At 51.2% G+C, this 23,296-nt stretch overlaps 2 protein-coding genes across 2 annotated transcripts; one reads left to right on the top strand and one right to left on the bottom strand.

The window, feature by feature from the left end:
* Positions 1–1,801: 1,801 nt before the first annotated feature.
* On the top strand, positions 1,802–2,383 carry LOC137846072 (olfactory receptor 14J1-like). The gene has a single exon (XM_068663693.1). The coding sequence runs from the start codon at positions 1,802–1,804 to the stop codon at positions 2,381–2,383; it is 582 nt and encodes a 193-aa protein (XP_068519794.1).
* Positions 2,384–11,268: 8,885 nt separating this feature from the next.
* LOC137846093 (olfactory receptor 14C36-like) lies at positions 11,269–11,851 on the bottom strand. The gene has a single exon (XM_068663782.1). The coding sequence runs from the start codon at positions 11,849–11,851 to the stop codon at positions 11,276–11,278; it is 576 nt and encodes a 191-aa protein (XP_068519883.1). The 3' UTR covers positions 11,269–11,275.
* Positions 11,852–23,296: the final 11,445 nt, after the last annotated feature.

Here is a 23,296-nt window from a genome sequence, read left to right on the forward strand (position 1 = left end):
CCTGTAGCCTTGTACTTGGCATTGCCCATCCCCACACTGAACTGACTCAGAAAGAGCCCTAAACCCTGTTGGAGGAACAGGGGGAGCCTATCAGGGCCTGACTGTTGGACTTCATGGGACACAAGGTTTCCTTGAGAATATGGCCACCTTTACTTTACCTCTGCCTCCCTGTCCCTTTTCTGCTCTAACAAGTCCATGGGGATGTTTAGCCATTAACGTCCCTCATTGGGACCATTAACACTAAGAGTTTGCATCAGACTTGGACTACTTGAGAAGCTGCTTCAGCAACCCAGGAAAAGCTCCTCTGCAAGGCGCAGCAGGGGTGGGAGCACTGTCTGCAAGTGGCATGGGGAGAGGAGAGAAGGGGGAGAAAAGTTCAGGGCAGTCTGAGGTGGGAAGGCAGAGGAGAGCTCACTGGGGAGTCTTCAGTGCCACCGCCTCATGGTAAGTCTCTGAGTGCAGGGCAATGCTGCTGTGCACCCCGCCAGGCTCTCCTGGAGCTGGCACAGCCCTCAGCCGATGGGAGCTGTCAGGAGGACGCTCGGTGTTGGACTTGAAGGGCAGGCAGGGTTTGTGTGCTGCAGGGTCAGCATGCAGGGCCCGAGGGCTCCCTTCTCTTGGGGCAAGATGCAGGCTCTGCAGCCGGGGGGTGCAGGCAGGGGTGGCCAGGGCTGTGGTGCAGAGCAGGGTCCCTGCTGTGCTCCAGGGACTGTGTGCTGGGGCAGGGTCTCTGCTGCCTGCCAGGCTCAGCACTCAGCCTGCCCGGGAAGCTGCCCAACGGCTGTGGTGAGAAGCTGTGGGTGGAAGGAACCTTCTGGGCAGGGCAGGGCAGGATCCTGCTGCTGCCCAGAGTCTGCTGCCTGGGGCAGGCTGCTTACAGCCCCACACCTCTGCAGGGCATTGCACAGTAGAACTGCAAGGCAAGAGCTACCTGAAGGCAATGCAATTTCTACAGTCTCTGTTTCCATTTCTCTGACTGGGTGCTGAGGCAGAGAGATGGTAGTGGAGTAGTAACATCTGTATTAGAGACTAAGGCTCCTTGAGCATTGCTGCCACTTTGAGGCACCTCACACAGCTCAGCCTACAGACTGTACCAACATCACCTTTGCTGTTTCTTAAAGGATTATTTGACCTTCTCCTCATGTTCTGAGATCAGAGAGATGTCCTTGGCCTGTGGACTTCTCAGATGACTCCTGGTTCCCTTTTACATGATGCTGTAGACCAGGACGGACTGCTACAGAGTCCACAGCACAGCCCCCTGCTTGTTGTGGCACCCTCAGAGCACCAACCAGAGGTAAGCCATGGAGCTGCAGAAAGCTCTTCCTGAAGCCAATGAGGCAGTGTGGTGTTTGTAGGGTATTCTATGAGACATGCAATGGATTTTGGTCAGAGAAGAAATTAAATTTTGCACTGTCTTTGCTTCGTTTGGACAGGCTCCCTTGATCAGAGATAGTACATGTGTAACAGCAGCTCCATCACTGAGTTCCTCCTCCTGGCATTCGCAGACACATGGGAGCTGCAGCTCCTGCACTTTGGGCTCTTCCTGGGCATCTACCTGGCTGCCGTCCTGGGAAACGGCCTCATCATCACAGCTGTAGCTTGCAACCATGTCCTCCACACCCCCATGTACTTCTTCCTCCTCAACCTCGCCCTCCTTGACCTGGGCTCCATCTCCACCTCTATCCCCAAAGCCATGACCAATTCCCTTTGGGATTCCAGGGCCATTTCATATGCAGGATGTGCTGCTCAGATCTTTCTGCTAGTCTTTTTCAATCTAGCAGAATTTTTTCTTCTCACTGTCATGGCCTATGACCGCTACATTGCCATCTGCAAGCCCCTGCACTACGGGAGCCTCCTGGGCAGCAGAGCCTGTACTACCATGGCAGCAGCTGCCTGGGGCAGTGGCTTTCTCCATGCTGTGCTGCACACTGCCAATATTTTTTCACTACCTCTCTGCTGTGGTAATGCCCTGGACCAGTTCTTCTGTGAAATTCCCAAGATCCTCAAGCTCTCCTGCTCAGATTCCTACCTAAGGGAAGTTCAAGTTCTTGCAGTTACTGCTTTTCTCTTTGGGGTGTGCTTTCTTTTAATTTTACTGTCCTATGTGCAGATTTTCAGGGTTGTGCTGAGGATCCCCTCACAGCAGGGACGGCACAAAGCCTTTTCCACGTGCCTCCCTCACCTGGCTGTGGTCTTTCTCTATCTCAGCACAACCATGTTTGCCCACCTGAAGCCCCCATCAATTTCCTCCCCTCCCCTGGATTTTGTTCTGGCATTTCTGTACTTGGTCGTGCCTCCAGCAGTGAATCCCCTCATCTACAGCATGAGGAACCAGGAGCTCAAAAATGCCATGCGGAAACAGATGACTGGCAGGTTTTCTTGAGCAATATACTGCCTGCCTTCTTCTATAAGACACTCATAATGTTTCTTATGGTAGGCGAAGCCTGTCGGTCTAATGTAATTGTTTTGTTTGTTTGTTTGTTTTCCTGTTGTATCCTATCACATGTTGTCCACAAAGAAATATAATTCTTCATTTTGCTTCTGTATGTAAAGCAATTAAAGTATCCTTTTGACTTATATCCTTCCTGAGACCTTTTCTGTGACTGAAGTGGCAGTACAATGTGCAGAGTTGGAGGAGGAAGCAGTTGTGGCCCAGCAGTACGGCCAGGGAGCACCAACTCTGGTCACAGAATCACAGAATCACAGAATCACAGAATTTCTAGGTTGGAAGAGACCTCAAGATCATCGAGTCCAACCTCTAACCTAACACTAACAGTCCCCACTAAACCATATCCCTAAGCTCTACATCTAAACGTCTTTTAAAGACTTCCAGGGATGGTGACTCCACCACTTCCCTGGGCAGCCTGTTCCAGTGCCTAACAACCCTCTCAGTAAAGAAGTTCTTCCTAACATCTAACCTAAAACTCCCCTGGCGCAACTTTAGCCCATTCCCCCTCGTCCTGTCACCAGGCACGTGGGAGAACAGGCCATCCCCCACCTCGCTACAGCCTCCTTTGAGGTATCTGTAGAGAGCAATAAGGTCACCCCTGAGCCTCCTCTTCTCGAGGATGAACAATCCCAGCTCCTTCAGCCGCCCCTCGTAGGACTTGTTCTCCAGGCCCCTCACCAGCTTCATCGCCCTTCTCTGGACCCGCTCAAGCACCTCAATGTCCTTCTTGTAGCGAGGGGCCCAAAACTGAACACAGTACTCGAGGTGCGACCTCACCAGAGCTAGTCCATTCAGAGCTGCTCTCCTGACACTGCCACCCTCTCCTTCTGAGCCCTGCTGGTGGTGTAAGGCCTGGCTGCTCCTCTAGCTTGATGCCAGAGCTGCTGTGCGGCTGTGCTGAGACTGCAGGCAGGGACAGGCAGTCAGCACTTGGGTGACACAACTGGCCTCCAGAACAGCATTTCCCTCTGTGGGAGGCGGTCATAGGCAGGGCCTTGTCCATGTGCAGGGGAGACACAGGAACAGACAACCTTTGCTGCTGCTGCTGCCAGCAGGCACAGAGGAAGATGATTGAACACAAAGGCCATCAACTATCCCCAGGGGTGACATGAAGGCCAGTGAGGCAGACATTGTCTACAGGTCCCTTCATCCTGAGAGAAACAGCCACTGTGCTCTTGCCTGAATAGCACAGAATAGTTCAGGTGGAAGGCACTGTCAGAGACTGACTAGTCCAAAGTGCAAGACCTAAATGCAGCTCTTGTGAAAGGCCTGGCCACTCCTGTATCTTAGTGCTAGTGCTGTTGTGTGGCCATGCAGCAACTGGAGGCCAAAGTGCAAGACCTGAATGCAGCTCTGGGATGTGCTTCTTTGAACCTCCAAGGTCCCGTGCCCATTCCTCATGCCTCGGGGCATCTCAGAGGAGGGCGGAGCAGGGTGATTCTCCACAGGGCTGACGTGCCTCCCAGCCTCCGGCAGTGGCTGCAGGAGCCAGGGGGACCCTGCAAGCGCTTCAGTACTCTGCCTGTGTGTGTGTGCAAGGCAGGGACTGGTGTCTCTGACCAGCCCTGCATGGATGAGCAGTGCACGAGGCCAGCTCAGATATGGGGACCTCCCAGAGCCCTGACATTATTCTGGGTGGTTGGCCCCAGTGTTCCCTTGACATTTGTGTCACCCTTCTTGCACAGTTTTATTGCAAGTATCCCTCTCTGCTATGTCATGCTACCTTGTCTTTCTGGACTGGTGGTGACAGCCAACATGGCTTCAATAAGGGCAGATCGTGCACGTCAACTCTGGTGGCAATCTCCAGTGGGCTTACAGCATTGGTAGTACAACATCTGTTGGTACGTAGACAGTGTGATTGAGTGCAGTCTCAGTGAGTTTGCTGATGATGCGAAGCTGGGTGGTGCAGTTGACACGTGGCAGGGAAGGGATGCCATCCACAGCGGCCTTGACAGATTTGAGAGGGGTCTGTGAGAACCTCATGACATTGAAAAAAGCCAAATACAAGGTTCTGCAACTGGGTTGGGGCAATCCCAAGCACAAATGCAGGCTGGGTGGAGAATGGATAGAGAGCAGCTCTGAGGAGAAGGACGTAGGCATTTTGGTGGATGAGATATTCCACATGTGCTGGCAATGTGTGCTTGCAGCCCAGAAAGCCATCCAGGGCTGCATCAAAGGGAGTTTGTCCACTAGGTCCAGGGCACTGGTTCTATTTCTCTGCTCTGGTCCCATGAGACCCCACCTGGAGTACTGTGTACAGCACTTGAGCCCAAGCTCAAGGACATGGAAGTATGAGAATGAGTCCAGAAGAGGCCAAAAAGGGGATTGAAAGTCTGGGGCACCTTTTCAGTGAAGACAGGCTGAGAAAGCTGGTTCTCTTCAGCCTGGAGAGACCCTATAGCAGCCTTCCAGTACCTAAGGGAGGCCTACAGAAAAGCCGGGGAGAGACCTTTTGTCAGGGACTGTCATAATGAGATAAGGACTAATGTTTTGAAACTAAAACTAAAATGGTTGGCAACCTGCTACAGCACTTGGATGTACACAAGTCGATGGAGCCAGATGGGATCCACCCGAGGGTACTGAGAGAACTGGTGGAGGAGCTGGCCAAACCCCTTCTGTGGGTAGCACAAGCACCTAGAAGGATCATTCAAGTCTGCATCTGTAGGCATGCAGGCATCACCCAGGGGACACAAATGCCAATGTGCAGGAACCAAACATCTCCCCACAGCACTCCACCATCTCCCTGGAGACAAACATCTCACAAAGTCACACAAGCATCTCCCTGGAGCACCCAAAATCCTCCCTGGAGAAACAAATCTTTCTCCCTGATCATACAAACCTCTTCCTTGGGCACAAAAGGGACTCTGCATGTCTGCCCTGGGAGGTGCTTGGATGCTCTGGGCTGATGCTTGACTGCATCAGGATATGCTTGGGTTCCTATGGATATCTTGGTTTCTCCAGTCAGATCTTGATTGGAGTGGGGTGGGGAGGCTGGTGGGTACTCCAATGGGGTGCTCGGGTGTTCCAGGGAAGTGATTTGTGCCACAGGGATATGCTTGGGTGACTTGGGGAGGACACTGGGATTGACTAAGGCAGAATCATGGGTGCTCCAGACAGGTGTTGATATGCCCAGGCATTTGCTTATGTGCCCAGAGGAGATGCCTGAGCACCCTTGGAAATCCTTTTCTGCTCCTGTGCAATGCTTGAGACCTTAAAATATTCATTCTTGAGTGCCCTGCAGTGATGCTTGGCTGCTCCAGGGAGATGCCTGGAGCCTTCAGGGACACGCAAGGTGCCTTGGATTGGTCCTTGGCAAGGTCCAGAAACTTGCTGGGGACTGCACAGGAAATTCTAGGATCCCCTAGGGACATTTGTAGGTGTTCCAAGAAGTTACTTGAGTGTTCCGGGAAGATGCTTGGATGCCCTGGGAAAATGTTTGTGTGCTGCAGGAAGGTGCTTGGGAACCCGGCGGAGATGCTCCTGTGTCCTGGGAAGATATCTGATTGCTCCAAGGGAGATGTTTGAGTGTTGTGCAGAGATGCTTGGTGCCTCAAGAGAGGTGCTGGTTTCCCTTGGGAAGATGACTGGGTGCCTTGTGGAAATGCCATGCTACCCCAAGGAGGTCCTTGGTTCCTCCAGGAAGATTCTTCTCTACCCTTTGGATAAGCTTGGGTGCTCTGAAGAGATGCTTGAGTGTCACAGAGACATGTGGTGTGTCAGGCTGAGGGGCTTCGGTTGTCCATGGAGGTTTGTGGGTGACTCAGGGACATCCTGGGCATCCCAGGGAGATGTGTGTCTTCTCCTGAGAGGTGCTTGATGGCTGTAGGGAGGTTCTTGGGAGTTCCAAGGATGTTCATGCATGCCCTATGGAGTTGCTGGGGTGCCCATGAGTGGTGCTTTTGTGCCCCATAGAGGTGTTCGCTTGCTTCAAGCTCAAGCAAATCCCTGTATCCCACAATCATCTCACCTAGGTACTGAGGCATTTCCAAGGGAACTCAAGCATCTCCAGAACATTTCAGTTCAGAGTGATTTTCTTTGTGCAAAGACTGTGAATTTTCATGGACATTCCTGGGCAGACTGAGGTTTTTAGTGGGCACGGTGCTTTGTACAAGACACGGAATAATCTTATTTAATGTCATTGGCCTAACAGTACCAGAAATATTTTTTAAAAAGTCAATAAAAATGCAAAGAAAACATCAAAACAATACAAACAAAGGCAAAGTTCTAAGACATTGATACATTGTTCTCCATGGGAAGGCTGTCCTTCTCCATTGCTCAGTGCCTGTGTGCAGACAGGTCTGTGGGGAAAACGGACAGGAGTTGGTGCAAAGGAGCTGTAACATGCAGCTGCAGACCTGAATGGAGAAGTCTGATGGAAGGAGAAGTGCTGAAAGGCGCACATGGCTCCTGAGAGAAACGGTGGGCTTGGGGAGGTGAGGAGCAAGGTTGCCCACAGAGTGTTTGGTCTCAAGGGACTGCTTTTCAAAGCTAACTAGGCCTCTTTAGGTGACCTTCTGGATCAATAGCAATGGCAGAGGTCAGGCAATTGAAATAAATCAATAAAGAATCTTACTCAAAGGGAAAACTCCCTTAGTACCAACTGCTTGTTGAAATCTGCCTCATTCACCATCCTCCTGAAATCTCCTGAATTAGATGTAGAAGCCCTGAAGGAACTGCTGGGCAGAAAGAGGGCACAAGAGCACTCTCTGTCTTGTAATGAGATGAAGTTTCTGGGAGTGTTAATTGGTCTCACTGGTGACCATTACCACCACTACTCCCCTATGGACTCGTTAGAGAAGAAAACCGGAGGCAGTGATGACAGACAAGCAAAGGCAAAGTAAAGGTGGCCCTGACACTGAGGAAACCTTGATGTGTCTTATCAAAGTAAACACCAAGGCCCGACACCCAGCCTCTGGGAAGAGAGCTTCTGTCCCTCACACTGCTCTTCAAGGGGCAGTGGGATATGGGGGGTGTGATGGCAACTGAAGGACAACAGTACAACACCACTGCACCGGGCTGCAAGGAGGCCACATGGTTCTAGTGCCAGAAGCACAACGTGTCATCTCATAGGCTCTAGTGGAAGAGATAACAGCCATAGCCACGGGGACAAAGACCTCTGCTCTGTCAGGGCCTTCCAGCCCTTGTCAGTGCCCTTGGCCATCTCCCCACAGGTTGTCCTATTCAGTCCCATGCCTGAACCACCTCCCCTTCAGCCTGGGAACATCCAATCTGCTTCCCCACCACAGCATCTCCCTGCCCATACTAGGAACTCCTTGTCCTCACTGCCTTTGACTTGAAACACAAGCCATGGGCTGAACCAGACTCCCTCTGAATCACCACAGCACTGCCCTTGGAGTGGCATTTCTTTCTCCTCATCACCACGCTGGACCTCCAAAACAGCAGATTATGGTGGCTTTCCTTCTCATGATTTTTCCCCTTAGCCAAAATGTGCCATCATCTCTGAGAGCAGATTTCCAGCTCTCAGGAGCTCCTACAAGACTGCCCAGATCCTGTGCTTCACCAGACATTAGAAGCACAGGTCTCTCAGCCTTTACACACATGACCCTAGCCCTGTCTTGGCACACCTTCTCTGAACCCTCTCCTTTCCTCCCTATACCTTCCGAAAAGGAGTCCAACTCTGGAAAGCACTCTTCCAGTTAGGGCCATACCAGTGTGGAGTCATGGAGGAATATAGGTCCCTTGCCGGGGTGGATACACTCTTCCCAGGGCAGCCCAATGTGGACATGACCATATCTGTGTTTAACACTGCCGGCTCATATGGCATCCCTGGTTGTGCCCAGGCTCTTTTCCTCCAGGTTGCTCTTCCTGCAGTCCAGTCGAAGACTGCCGTGATGTATGGAGTTATTCTGCCCCGATGCAGAGCATCAGAAGCTGGGAAAGAGAGGCTCTCTTCTCCTTGGAAAACAGAATGAGATTCATTTGCAAAATCCCAGTTTCACAAAGTCCTCTGCAAGGAAGATTGACCCTGCATGAATGAGTCTCAGGTTAGGAACCATGTAAAGAAACTGAAAACCTTGAGCACAGCGGCCACAAGCCCTGCCTGCTCTCCTCCTGTCATGCTACAGCAGGTGGCTGCAGCAGAGGGGACAGCCAGCCCCTGGCTGGGCTCTGCCACCCACCCCTCCAGTGCCATCACTTCTGCCTTGGGGTGTTCTGTGATGCACTGGATGACCTCACAAGGCCTGCTGGCCAGCACATCTACTGTGGGGCAACCAGGCCACACAGCGGCTGGGACCTCACTACCATGGCCCTTCCAGCCCCCTCCCCTCAGCTCTGGCCTTGTCTCTGCTGGCAGGAGCAGCCTTGGGAGGCACTTCCAGCAAAGTGGGAGCTGAGATGGGGCTCTGTGGTGCAGAGGAGGCCCTATGCAGAAAATCTGAGGTTAAACAGCAGCTTTGCAGAGGGGGTCTCCATTTTGGTTGAGCACGGGAGGCTTCTGGCCATGAGGGGGCAAGGGATGGGTCAGCCACAACTTCTCTGGGCAACAGGTTTCTGTGACCACCACCCCCAAAGAAAAGAGTTTCTTCCTTATATCTAATTTTAAAGTACCCTCTTTTAGTTTTGAAACATCTAAAGGCTCCCTTTAGGTACTGGAGGGCTGCTATAGGGTCTCTCCAGGTTGAAGAGAACCAGCTTTCTCAGTCTGTCTTCACTGAAAATTTGCTCTAGACTTTCAATGACATTTTTGGCCTCTTCTAGACTCCTTCTAATTCTTCCATGTCCTTCTTGAGTTTGGGGCCCCAGAGCTGAACGCAGTACTCCAGAAGGTGTCTCCGTGGAGCAGAGCTGAGGGAGAGAATCACCTCCTTCAACCTTTGGGCCAAACTTCTTTGATGCCGCCTAGAATACGGTTTGCTTTCTGGGCTGCAAACTCACATTGCTGGTGCAAGTTGAGCTTCTCATACACTAACACCCCAGGCCTTCTCTTCAGAGCTGCTCTCCATCCATTCTCCACCCAGCCTGCAGTTGTGCTTGGGATCACCCCAATCCCGTTGCAGGACCATGCATTTTGCCTTTCTGAACCTCATGAGGGTCCCACAGGAAAATCTCTCAAGCCTGTCCAGGTCCATCTGCATACCATCCCTTCCCTCCAGTGTATCGACTGCACCACCCAGCTTGGTGTCATCAGCATACTTGCTGAGACTGCACTCAGTCACACTGTCCATGTCACTGGCAAAATGTTAAACAGTGCTGGTCCCAATGCTGACCCCTGAGGAACACCACTCTTTACTGATCTCCACTTGGACACTGAGCTGTAGACTGCAGCTCCTTGAGGGTGACCATCTAGCCAATTCCTTACCCACCAGGTGACCCATTCATCACATCCATGTCTCTCCAACTGAGAGACAAGGCCATCATGTGGGACAGTGTCAAATGATTTGCATTAGTCAAGGTTCATGAAGTGAGTTGCTCTTCCCCTCTCCACCAATACTGGAAGCCCATCACGGAAGGCCACCAGAATTGTCAGGCACAACCTGCCCTTCCGTGAAGCCATGTTGGCTGTCACAACCAGTTCAGAAGAAGGGTAGTGTGATTTATCAGAGAGAGGCATTTGCAATGAACCTGGGCAAGGAGGGTGACAGAAATATCACAGGAATACTGGGGGATGTTTCTAGAGTCCCACACAGAGAAATGTCAGGACTCTGTAAGATGCCCACATCTGAGCTGGCCTCATGCACTGCTCATCTACACGGGGCTTTTCAGAGACACAAGTCCCTGCCTTGCACACACACACACAGGCAGTGTACTGCAGCACTTGCAGGGTCCCTCTGGCTCCTGCAGCCCCTACCAGAGGCTGGGAGGCATGTCAGCCCTGTGGAGAATCACCCTGCTCTGCCCTCCTCTAAGAAGCCCCATGGCATGAGGAATGGGCAGAGGGTCCTTGGAGGTTCAAGGAAGCACATCCCAGAGCTGCATTCAGGTCTTGCACTTTGGACTAGATGGCCTCTGAAAGTGCCTTCCACCTGAACTATTCTGTGCTATTCAGGCAGATGCCCAGTGGCTGTTTCTCTCAAGATGAAGGGACCTGCAGACAATGTCTGCCCCACTGGCCTTCATGTCACCCCTGGGGATAGTTGATGGCCTTTGTGCTCAGTCTTCCTGTGTCTGCTGGCAGCAGCAGCAGCAAAGGGTTTCTGTTCCCGTGTCTCCCCTGCACATGGACAAGACCCTGCCGCTGACCGCCTCCCACAGCGGCTCTTCCGTGGCCATGGGCTGCTCAGAGGTGCCCGGCCTGGCAGAGCGAGGAGCCTCTTTGAACTCTCTTCCTTGGGCACTTTCAGGTATGACAGCAGCTCTGAAAGCAGATATGAGCCTTCAGGCATGGCCCTTTTAGGAGGGCAATGCTGTTCTGGAGGCCAGTTGTGTCACCCAAGTGCCGACTGCCTGTCCCTGCCTGCAGTCTCAGCACAGCCACACAGCAGCTCTGGCATCAAGCTACAGGAGCAGCCAGGCCTTACACCACCAGCAGGGCTCAGAAGGAGAGGGTGGCAGTGTCAGGAGAGCAGCTCTGGATGGACCAGAGCTGGTGCTCCCTGGCCGTTCTGCTCGGCCTGACTCATTTTCCCTTCACCTCTGCACATGGCTGCTGCCCATGCAGATAAGGTCTCCCAAGAAAGATCTAAGAAAATGTCACTTTAATTGGATAACATACAGAAGCAAAATGAAGAATTATATTTCTTTGTGGACAACTTTCGTAAGAATAAAACCAAGAGAAAAATAATCAGAACAAGGACATAAGAGAGGCTTTGCTTATCAGGAGTACCTTTAAGAAGGATTTGCAGAAATAGGCTGTCAGTTTATTGCTTATGAAATACAGCTGCTCATCAATTTCTGTACAGCATCCTTGAGATCCTCGTTCCTCATGCTGTAGATGAGGGGGTTCACTGCGGGAGGCACCATCGAGTACAGAACTGCCACAACCAGGTCCAGGGAAGAGGAGAAGACAGAGGGGGGCTTTAGGTGGGAAAACATGACTGTGCTGACATTTAGAGAGACCACAGTCAAGTGAGGAATGCACGTGGAAAAGGCTTTGTGCCGTCCCTGCTGCAAGGGGATCCTCAGCACAGCCCTGAAGATCTGCACATAGGACAGAGCAATGAAAACAAAACACCCACACACAAGAAAAGCACTAACCACAAGAACCTGAACTGCCCTTAGGTCCGAGCAGGAGAGCTTGAGGATCTGGGGGATTTCACAGAAGAACTGGTCTACAACATTGCCATTGCAGAGAGGCAATGAAAATATATTGGCAGTGTGCAGCACAGCGTGGAGAAAGCCACTGCCCCAGGCAGCTGCTGCCATGGTGGCACAGGCTCTGCTGCCCAGGAGGCTCCCATAATGCAGGGGCTTGCAGATGGCAATGTAGCGGTCATAGGCCATGACCGTGAGAAGAGAAAGCTCTGTTGAAAACAAAAAAACTAACAGAAAGATCTGTGCAGCACATCCTACATAGGAAATGGCCCTGGTACCACAAAGAGAATTGGCCATGGCTTTGGGGAGAGTGGTGGAGATGAAGCCCAGGTCAATGAGGGCGAGGTTGAGGAGGAAGAAGTACATCGGGGTGTGGAGGCGGTGGCTGCAGGCTATGACGGTGATGATGAGGCCGTTTCCCAGGACAGCAGCCAGGTAGATGCCTAGGAAGAGCCCGAAGTGCAGGAGCTGCAGCTCCCGTGAGTCTGCAAATGCCAGGAGGAGGAACTCCGTGATGGAGCTGCTGTTACACATTTACTGCCTCTGGGCAAGGGAGCCTGAGAAAACAAAGAAATGACAGTGCAAAATTTAATTTCTTCTCTGACCATGACCAATCCCATGTCTCATAGAACACCTTACCACACAATAATCTGTGCCTCATTCCTTTCAGGAAGAGCTTTCTGCAGCTCCTTGGCTTACCTCTGGTTGGTGCTCTGAGGGTGCCACAACAAGCAGGGGGCTGTGCTGTGGAGTCTGCAGTGGTCAGTCCTGGCTTACAACCACAAGTAGAAGGGAACCTGGAGTGATCTGAGAAGTCCACTGGACAGGGACATGTCCCTGTTGTAGGACATGAGAAGGTCAAATAATTCCTCAAAAAAGAACAAAGGTGATGTTTGCACTGTAATGTGTCAAAGAACAAAGGTGGTGTTTGTATGCTGACATGTGTGAGATGCCTCAGACCTACAGAAATGCTCAAGGAGCCTTAGTCTTTAATACAGACACTACTACTCCATTACCATCAGACTGCTTCAGCTCATAAGCAGGAAAATAGAAGAAGATTGTAAAAAAGCACATTGCTTTCAAGTAGCTCCTGCCTTGAATTCTGCTGTGAAGTGCCCTGCAGAGGTGTGGGGCTGTGAGCAGCCTGCCCCAGGCAGCAGACTCTGGGCAGCAGCAGGATCCTGCTCTGCCCTGCCCCGCCGAGGGGCATCCTTCCACCCACAGCTTCTCACCACAGCCCGTGGGCAGCTCCCTGGACAGGCTGAGTGCTGAGCCTGGCAGGCAGCAGAGACCCTGCCCCAGCACACAGTCCCTGGAGCACAGCAGGGACCCTGCTCTGCACCACAGCCCTGGGCACTCTGCCTGCACCCCTGGCTGCAGAGCCTGCATCTTGCCCCAGAAGAAGGGAGCCCTCGAGCCCTGCATGCTGACCCTGCAGCACACAAGCCCTGCATGCCCTTCAACTCCAACACCGAGCGTCCTCCTGACAGCTCCCATCGGCTGAGGGCTGTGCCAGCTCCAGGAGAGCCTGGCGGGGTGCGCAGCGGCATTGCCCTGCACCCAGAGACCTACCATGGGGAGGTGGCTGTGAAGATTTCTCCCCCAGCAAGCTCTCCCCCTGCATTTCCCCCCCAGGATGCCCTGAACCTCATTCCCAGTTCTCTCCTTTCCCCATGCCTGCTGCAGGCATTGCCCCCAGCCCTGCTGCACCTTGCAGAGGAGATACTCCTGGACAGAGCTGTGTCTCTGCATTGCTGTCTGCTTGCCAGGAGTTCCGTCCCTCGATGCCATTAGCTGTCCCAGCTCAGCAGCACAGGCCCAGCCCAAGACGTTTTACTGACCCTCCCGGTGGGTTTGGGCAGAGCCCAGGAGCCTCAGACACTGAGAGGAAATAGAAGACATTTCTCAAGTAGAGAATGCAGAGGCAAACACCAAAGCCTCTCACGGCGTTAATGAGTCCCACTGAGGGACATTCCTGACAAAGCCCCCCCATGGGCTTGTTAGAGCAAAAAAAATTGCAAGCAGTGATGATGGGGATACCAGCCCAAGTAAAGGTGGTCTTGATGCTGAGGAAACCCTGATGTGTCCCGTGAAGTCCAACAGACAGGCCCTGACCCCAGCCTCTGGGAAGGGAGATCCTGTCCCTCCAGTGGGATTTAGGGCTCCTCCTGGATCAGTGCAATGTGGGCAAGGGCAATGCCAAGTACAAGGCTACAGAAGGACATCTCCTAGGCTCGTGGAGGGGGATAAGGAGACATAGCAGGCAGTGAGCAACATAACAAAACTTCCTTGCAGAGCGGTAGCACTTTCCAGTCCCTGATAACTTGTTTGGTTTGGGCTTTACAAATTCTTTGAATGTTGCATATTGTAAACCTGGGCCTTGACTGATGTAACATGTGGGTTTTGTTTATTAGGATACTGTGGTGCAGATATAAAATCCTTATGTACTGAAGCTGCGCTGTGCTCTCTGCATCGACGCTATCCTCAGATCTATGCAAGGAGGGAGAGATTATGACTAGACGTTAATTCTATGAAAATAAAAGCAAAGGATATTCTATGGCTTTGAAGAGGGTTGTTCCAGCATCAAACAGGATTGTGTCTTCACCTGGACATGCACTGTCGCTTATTTTTAAGAGGCGAGAACTTCAATGTTAATGCTAATGCGTCACTTTGTCATGGAAGCAGACCAGGTTCGTCAAGCAGGACCTGCCCTTCATAAACCCATGCTGACTGGGCCTGATTGTCTGCTTGCCCTAAGTGCTGCATGATGGCACTCAAGATAATCTGTTCCATGAGTTTCCCTGGCACTGAGGTCAAACTGACAGGCCTATAGTTCCCCGGGTCTGCCCTCCAGCCCTTCTTGTAGATGGGCGTCATGTTTGCTAGCCGCCAGTCAACTGGGACCTCCCCTGATAGCCAGGACTGCCGATAAATGATGGTAAGCTGCTTGGCCAGCTCCTCTGCCACTTGTCTCAGTATCGTCGGGTGGATCCCATCTGGCCCATTTGTTATTTGTTTTTTCCCACCCCACCCTCCCATTGCTTTCTGTTGCACACTGTCATTGAGCTAACTCAGGGATCTGACATATTTCCCTTGGACAAAGTATATGGCATGATTAATCAACGTATTTACAAACATTGGGAAGACTATGACAAAACGGATTTGGTGGAGGTAATTTTTCTTTTTGTATTATAGCATTTTCTGTCACTGTTATGCAGTATTCGTGCATTCTGGCTATCACGGTTATTTAGCATTGCTCTTTACTGCTTAGTTGTCTGTGCTCAGACAACAACAAAAGTCAGACTTTCTCGTTTCAGTCTGGAAAATGTTTCTCTGTATTGCAAAACCATTGATATATTTGGCATAACTGTTGGCAGTTTCAGCAGGAAAAAGCTTGAACTTGAAGGCAATTGGTCCACCCGCACAACCCTTTCAAAGCAGTTAAACTTAGTCTGTGAGTAGTTTTTCTTGAGAACCGTTTTGCGGATGGGAGGGCTATGAAGGGAAGGTGCTTTTCTAAGTCTTTCACTTCCTCTCTCTCCCTCTACAGCCAGTCAGGCATGGTAATACATAGTATCCGTTCCATCCTTGGAAAGAAATTGAAGTGTATAACAGGAGTTTGAGATGTCTCTCTAGTCACATTCTAATCTCTTTTTAACTAGTATGCTTGAACATCTGTAATTTGGGAGATTGCTGCCCATGCCAGTTTTACACTAATGAGTCAAATTCTCTGGTCTCTTCCTGCTGCTTTCCGACTTGTCAGAACTCAGCAGAAATCTGCATGAGGCATCCAGAAGAAATGCTGAAGAAATGAGATCTTTTAGCTTGAGAACAGCTTTATTTATGTTATCTCAGGGCCTGTGAACTTCTGTAACTTAACTTCTAATACTTAAATTGAAAGGAATTAGCTTTCTTGGTTTTCCATTTCTTCCTTTAGCTGTAACAAACAAATTAACTTCTTCAGGTTGTGGCTTTTCAGGAACTGTTTCTAACTCTTTCTAATTCTTGTGAAACCACTGCTGATACAGATCCATATAGTTCATATCCTACTCTCTATTTTGGATGCATAAGGACGCATCTGAAGCTAGAAGGGGTTATAGGTCATTGTGATGGTGGTAGCACACTATTTGCTAAATACCACTAACTGTATTACAGGATCTATATTTTTATAGTAATAGAAAGTGTTCTTAAGCTTTCATTTGTGCTTACTGCTAATTTGTCATTGTTTTTCTTATTAGGAGATTAAGAAAGGAATCGCAGTCTTCTAGTATTACAAGGAATGGGATCTTCCACATACTTGATTTCTACTCTCCAATGCACCCAAGTTTCAAAGCAGTGAAAAATAAGAAAAAAACCATCATCCCAGGGCACTCAAGCTCATAACCAGAGAACACAAACTCCCTTTTTGAGCAGCAAAGCATCTTCCCAGGGCATTCAAGCAACATTCTGGAGCACCCATGCTTCTTCCTGGATGTGGTCTTAAACTAATAGAGCATTAATTTCCATTAGATATTTGGAGGAAAGTCTTCACACTGCCCACCTGGGTGACACAGCCACTGCTGCCCTCCTGCTCACCAAGGCCTATCCTTTCAATACCCAGCCACCTCTGTAGGACACAAACACATCTACAGGGCTACTTGCTCAACTCCTAGGGACACCCAAGAAAATCCTGGGGGCACCCGACTCTCTCCCCAACACACACTAACTTATTCCATGGGAAAGCAAACACCTCCAAGAATGCCCCACCGCATCCAAGTACCTTCCTGGAGCACCCAAGAAACTTCCAGAGGCACTCAAGCATCTCCCCAGAGAAATGTAAGCAGCTTTACCGAGCACACAATGCACTCGCTGGAACATTTCTATATCAGTCCAGGGAACCCAAGCACCTCCAGGGAAAAGAAGGCATCAATCTGGAGCACCCAAGCAGCTCATTGCAGCACCTGACTGTCTCCCTGGACACACAAGTATTTCCCTGGAGCGCTCAATCTTTATGAAGCAGGCTCCTGCCCTGCAGTACCCAAGCACCTCCGCGGGAACACAAGCACCTCTTTGGGCACCTACGCATATCCCCAGGAAAACCAATCACCTCCTGATGCACTCAGATACCTGCCCAGGGGTGCTTAGTTTCTTGCTGACTCACCAAGCATCTCCCTGGAACACCCAAGGTCCCCTCTGGAGAAAGCAAGCATCGCCCTGGTGATACGCAGAAACACTCCACAACTCACAATGAAGTAAGTTATGAAGTGCGTATGCCTTTATTTCAGCACCAGAAGCGTAAGGGATAATTCCTCAAAGTTACGCTCACACTAAACAATGTGTGCTCTAGCTATATAAAGTGTATGTTTACATTTGCATGTATTTTGTAATGGGCTTATACGTATGCCCATCTCGTATTAAAATTAATTCCAAGTACTAATCTACATGTGGTCTTCCCATCCGCGCCTGTGTACTGCTCTCTAGTGGTCATCTCAGGTGGTCTCTTGAGATGAAGCATGGCTCTTCCTTCCTCTTCCTTGTATCTGAACTTCTTACCTCTTCTTCTGGCGCTTGCACTTTGGGTCCTTGGTTCTTGTCTGAACCACAGGAGCAGTTTCAGCTGGTGCTTGAGACAGGTGCTCTATTTTCATTAGCAGTTACCCTTTGCGAAGGGCCCCAAAACTTCTTCCTCCAATTAGTTTGTACAATAGTTAACAGCAACAGCTACTAGTTCAATCCAGCAATCTAGGTATTCATTAATCAGCATCCCATCTACTAAGATTCTCTTATCTCCCTTTCACTGGGGCCAACAAGCACCTCCAGGGATCAGAGAATCGGGGAAGTGTGGGCATGCTTGAGTTCTCTGGGAAATTCCTGCCTGCCTAAGTGAGATGATTGTGGCATACAGGGAATTGCTAGAGCCTACAGCAACCAAGCACCTCCAGGGGGCACAAAAGCATCAATCATTGCTATAGGGCATGTGGGAGCTCCCAAGCACCTACCTACAGCCATCAAGCCCCTCTCAAGTGAAGACACACATCTCCCTTGGGATGCCCAAGGATCTCCCTGGGTCACCCACAAACCTCCATGGACAACCGAAGCCCCTCGGTTGGGCACACCACATGTCTCTGGTGCATCAAGCATCTCTCTGGGGCACCCAGGCTTATCCAAACTGTAGATAAGCATCTCCCTTGAGGTTCCAAGGAACTCCTTGGGGTAGCAAGGCATTTCCACAGGGCACCCAATCATCTTCCCAAAGGAAACAAGCACCTCTCTTGAGGCACAACACTCAGAAATGCCCCTGGAGCAACCAAGTATCTCCCCAGGACACAGAAGCATCTCCATCTTGGCATACAAGCATTTTCCTGCAGCACCCAACCATCTCCCCAGAGCATAAAAGCACCTTCCGGGAACACTCTAGTAACTTCTGGGGACAGGTAAGAATGTAACCAGGGGATCCTTGAATATCCTGTGGGGTCCCGAGCATGTTTCTGGACCACTGCAGGAACATTCCAAGACACTTTCCATGTCCCTGAAGGCTCCAGGAATCTCCTTGGACCACCCAAGCATGACTTCTGGGCACCCAAGCATGAATGTTTTCAGGACCCAAGCAGTCCGCAGGAGCAAAAAAACATTTCCAAGAGCACACAGGCATCTCCTACGGGCACAGAATCCTATGCCTAGGGCACATAAACACCACTCTGGAGCAACAAAGAATATCTTTGTCATGGTTTAACCCAGCCAGCAGCTAAACACCACAAAGCCGTTCGCTCACCCTCCCCCCTCCTTCTGTGGGACGGGGGAGAGAAATGGAAAGTGAAGCCCGTGAGTTGAGATAAAGACAGTAATAATAAGACAGGAAAATAATAATAACAATAATAATAATAACAATAATAGTACAATGATGGTAATAGTACTACTACGGATTATGTCTTCAAACAAGTGATGCACAATGCAATTGCTCACCACCCGCTGACCGATGCCCAGCCTAACCCCGAGCAGTCTGGCCCCCTCCCCCAGCTAGCCACCCCTATATATTTTTTAGCATGACGTCAGATGGTGTGGAATACCCCTTTGGCTAGTTTGGGTCACCAGTCCTGGGTCTGTCCCCTCCCAGCTCTTGCTGCACCCCCAGCCTGCCTGTTGGCAGGACAGAGCAAGAAGCTGAAACGTCCTTGGCTTAGTATAAGCACTGCTCTTCAACAATTACAACATTGGTGTGTTATCAGCAATTTTCTCATCCTAGGCCAAAACATAGCATTCTACCAGCTACTAGGAAGAAAATTAACTCTGTTCTAACTGAAACCAGGACAATCTTTCAAGCACCCGGGAATGTCCCTCCTGCAATGAAGCTCCTCTCTGGAGAAACCATACGTCAGCATGGGTCAGCCAAACATCTCCCTGGGTACGCAAGACTCTCCCTGGGGAATTCAAGCACCTTCCCAGAGGGCCCAAGGAGTTTCTTGGGGTATGCAAGCATTTTCCTTTGGCCGCCAAGCACCGCAAGTGGCACCTAAGCACCTCCCTAGAGGCTGCCAGCACCTGCCTCTGGGTCACAAGCTCCTCCCAGGAACACTTAAACTTCTCACAGGGACACCCAAGCAAATTCCTAAGGCAACCAAGAGCACAGTTGGAGCACTCCAGCCCCTTCCTGTACGACACAAACTGCTCTCTGCAGTACCCAGGCACCTCCTTGGGCATCCAAGTGACCCCTGGGAATTGAGCAGCTTCCTACAGAGCCCAAGGATATTCCCCAAGCACACAAACTTCTCCCCAGGGAAATAAGACCAGGTTAGCTCACTTCAAATCCAAATAAGATGACGACCTGAGCAACGTGATCTAGTGGGTCTCATCCCTGCCTATGGCAGGGGGGTTGGAGTTAGATGATCCTCGAGTTCCCTTGTAACCAAGGCCATTCTATGATGCCATGATTGCATGATAAGTATATCTCTTGGGCACACAAAAAGCCTCCCTGGAGCACACCAAGTTAACTGCTAATCACACAAGCTTCTCCCCCAGTCACCTAAGCATCTCCCTGCAGCACAGAAGCACCTGTCTGGAACACCCAAACACCTCATAGGAGCACCCAAGAATCTCCCCACCGCACTCCTACATCTGAGTGGAGAAGCCAAGCATCTCCCCAGGGCTCCAAAACACCACGTGGGGCACACAAAACATCTCCCCAAAGGACGCTTGCATTCTCCTGGAGGACCCATGCATCTTCTAGTAGCAAAAAGTAAGGCAACAGTAGGTTCCAGGAGGAACTATCCATTTCCCTGGGACAGACAAACACCTCCCTGGGGAACACGATCACCTCCTTTGAATACCAAGGATCTCCCTGGTGTACCCAAGCATTTTCCCAGGGCATGCTGGCATCTCCTCAGGGCATTCAAGCACCTTTCAGGAGCACACAGTCTTCTCTGCAGAACAGAGTCTTATCCTGGAGGCACACAAGAACATTCCCAGAACACCCAAGCACCAATGTGGAGCTAGAAAGTGTAACACAGAGGCACCCAGGCATGTCTCTGGAGTACCCAAGCATCTCCTTTGTGCACTGTAGCATCTCCTCAAGGCACACAAACACCACCGGGGGCATCCAGGCATCTTCCTGGGGACACCCAGTGCTTCCCTGTGGTCCACAAGCACCTCCCAGGGGGACACGAGCTTGTTTCCATAAAAACAGTGCTTCTCACCTGAGGAAACATCTCCCCGAAGCATCCAAGCATCGTAATTGAGTACTCAGCAATCTTGTTGGAGCACCCAAGCATCTCAACAGGACAAACAAACACCTGCCCAGGGAACTCAACAATACTCCTGGAGCACTCAGGACCCTCCCTGGAGGAGACAAACTACTGTGCAGTACTCAGGCACATACTGGGGCACCCAAGTATCTCCCAGGGGAATAGGAGCATCTTCCTAGGGAGCCCAAGGACATTCCCAGAGCACACAAGCAGCTCCCTCCCCAGGGCACATAAGCAAATTCTGACTGCACCCAAGGTTCTCCCCTCAAGGACCCTGAGTGACCCACTCAAGGTCACTCAGGCATCTCCCTGGAAGTCCTAAAACATCTTGGTGGAACACGCAAACCCCTCCCTGGGCACACCACCTGTCTTTGTTGACCTGCGAAGCATCTCTTCTACAGGCAGCTGACTTCTACAGGCAGCTGACTTCTACAGGCAGCTGACAGAAGCTGCAAAATCGTCTGCGCTTGTACTCGTGGGGGACTTCAACTTCCCTGACATATCCTGGAAGCACAACACAGCCCAGAGGAAGCAGTCTAGGAGGTTTCTGGAGAGCGTGGAAGATAGCTTCCTGACGCAGCTGATTATTGAACCTACCAGGGGTGGTGCCCTGCTAGACCTTCTCTTCACAAACAGAGAAGGACTGGTGGAGGATGTGATTGTCGGGAACAGTCTTGGGCAGAGTGACCACGAAATGGTGGAGTTCACTATTCTTGGCGGGGCCAGGAAGGGAACCAGTAAAACCACTGTATTGGACTTTCGGAGGGCTGACTTTGGGCTGCTCAGGACACTAGTTGGTGGAATCCCATGGGAGGCGGTTCTGAAGGGCAGAGGGGTCCAGAAAGGCTGGGCGCTCTTTAAGAGGCAAATCCTAATGGCGCAGGAGCGGTCTATTCCCATGCGCCCAAAGATGAGCCAGCGGGGAAGAAGACCAGCCTGGCTGAACAGAGAATTGTGGCTTGAGCTTAGGAGAAAAAAGAGGGTTTATAATCTTTGGAAAATTGGGCAGGCCACCAAGGAGGACTATAAGGATGTAGCGAGGCTGTGCAGGGACAAGATTAGGAAGGCCAAAGCTCATCTGGAGCTCAATCTGGCTACTGCTGTTAAAAATAACAAAAAACGCTTTTATAAATACATCAACACAAAAAGGAGGACTAGGGAGAATCTCCATCCTTTACTGGATGTGGGGGGAAACTTAGTTACAAGAGATGAGGAAAAGGCAGAGGTGCTCAATGCCTTCTTTGCCTCAGTCTTTAGCGGCAAAACCGGTTGCTCTCTGGATACCCAGTACCCAGAACTGGTGGAAGGGGATGGGGAGCAGGATGTGGCCCTCACCATCCACGAAGAACTGGTTGGTGACCTGCTACGGCACTTGGATGTCCACAAATCGATGGGGCCGGATGGGATCCACCCAAGGGTACTGAGAGAACTGGCAGAGGAGCTGGCCAAGCCCCTATCAATCATTTATCAGCAGTCCTGGCTATTGGGGGAGGTCCCAGCTGACTGGCGACTAGCAAATGTGACGCCCATCTACAAGAAGGGCCGGAGGGCAGACCCGGGGAACTACAGGCCTGTCAGTTTGACCTCAGTACCAGGGAAGCTCATGGAGCAGATCCTCTTGGGAGTCATCATGCGGCACTTGAAGGGCAAGCAGGCGATCAGGCCCAGCCAGCATGGGTTTATGGAAGGCAGGTCCTGCTTGATGAACCTGATCTCCTTCTACGACAAAGTGACGCGCTGGGTGGATGAGGGAAAGGCTGTGGATGTGGTCTACCTTGACTTCAGCAAGGCTTTTGACACCGTCTCCCACAGCATTCTCCTCAAGAAACTGGCTGCTCTTGGCTTGGACTGGCGCACGCTTCGTTGGGTTAGAAACTGGCTGGATAGCCGGGCCCAAAGAGTTGTGGTAAATGGAGCCAAATCCAGTTGGAGGCCAGTCACTAGTGGCGTCCCCCAGGGCTCGGTGCTGGGGCCGGTCCTCTTTAACATATTCATCAATGATCTGGATGACGGCATTGAGTGCACCCTCAGTAAGTTTGCAGATGACACCAAGCTAGGTGCGTGTGTCGATCTGCTCGAGGGTAGGAAGGCTCTGCAGGAGGATCTGGATAGGCTGCACCGATGGGCTGAGGTCAACTGTATGAAGTTCAACAAGGCCAAGTGCCGGGTCCTGCACCAGGGACGCAATAACCCCAAGCAGAACTACAGGCTGGGAGAGGAATGGTTGGAGAGCTGCCAGGCAGAGAAGGACCTGGGAGTGATGGTGGACAGTCGGCTGAATATGAGCCAGCAGTGTGCTCAGGTGGCCAAGAAGGCCAACGGCATCCTGGCTTGTATCAGAAACACTGTGACCAGCAGGGCTAGGGAGGTGATCGTCCCCCTGTACTCGGCTCTGGTGAGGCCGCACCTCGAGTACTGTGTTCAGTTTTGGGCCCCTCGCTACAAGAAGGACATCGAGGTGCTTGAGAGGGTCCAAAGAAGGGCGACGAAGCTGGTGAGGGGCCTGGAGAGCAAGTCCTATGAGGAGCGGCTGAAGGAGCTGGGCTTGTTCAGCCTAGAGAAGAGGAGGCTCAGGGGTGACCTTATTGCTCTGTATAAGTACATTAAAGGAGGCTGTAGCGAGGTGGGGGTTGGCCTGTTCTCCCATGTGCCTGGTGACAGGACGAGGGGGAATGGGCTAAAGTTACGCCAGGGGAGTTTTAGGTTACATGTTAGGAAGAATTTCTTTACTGAAAGGGTTGTTAGGCACTGGAACGGGCTGCCCAGGGAGGTGGTGGAGTCACCATCCCTGGAAGTCTTCAAAAGACGTTTAGATGTAGAGCTTAGGGATATGGTTTAGTGGGGACTGTTAGTGTTAGGTCAGAGGTTGGACTCGATGATCTTGAGGTCTCTTCCAACCTAGAAATTCTGTGATTCT

This window comes from Anas acuta, chromosome 30 (genome assembly GCF_963932015.1).
Source record: "Anas acuta chromosome 30, bAnaAcu1.1, whole genome shotgun sequence".
Lineage (NCBI taxonomy): Eukaryota > Metazoa > Chordata > Aves > Anseriformes > Anatidae > Anas > Anas acuta.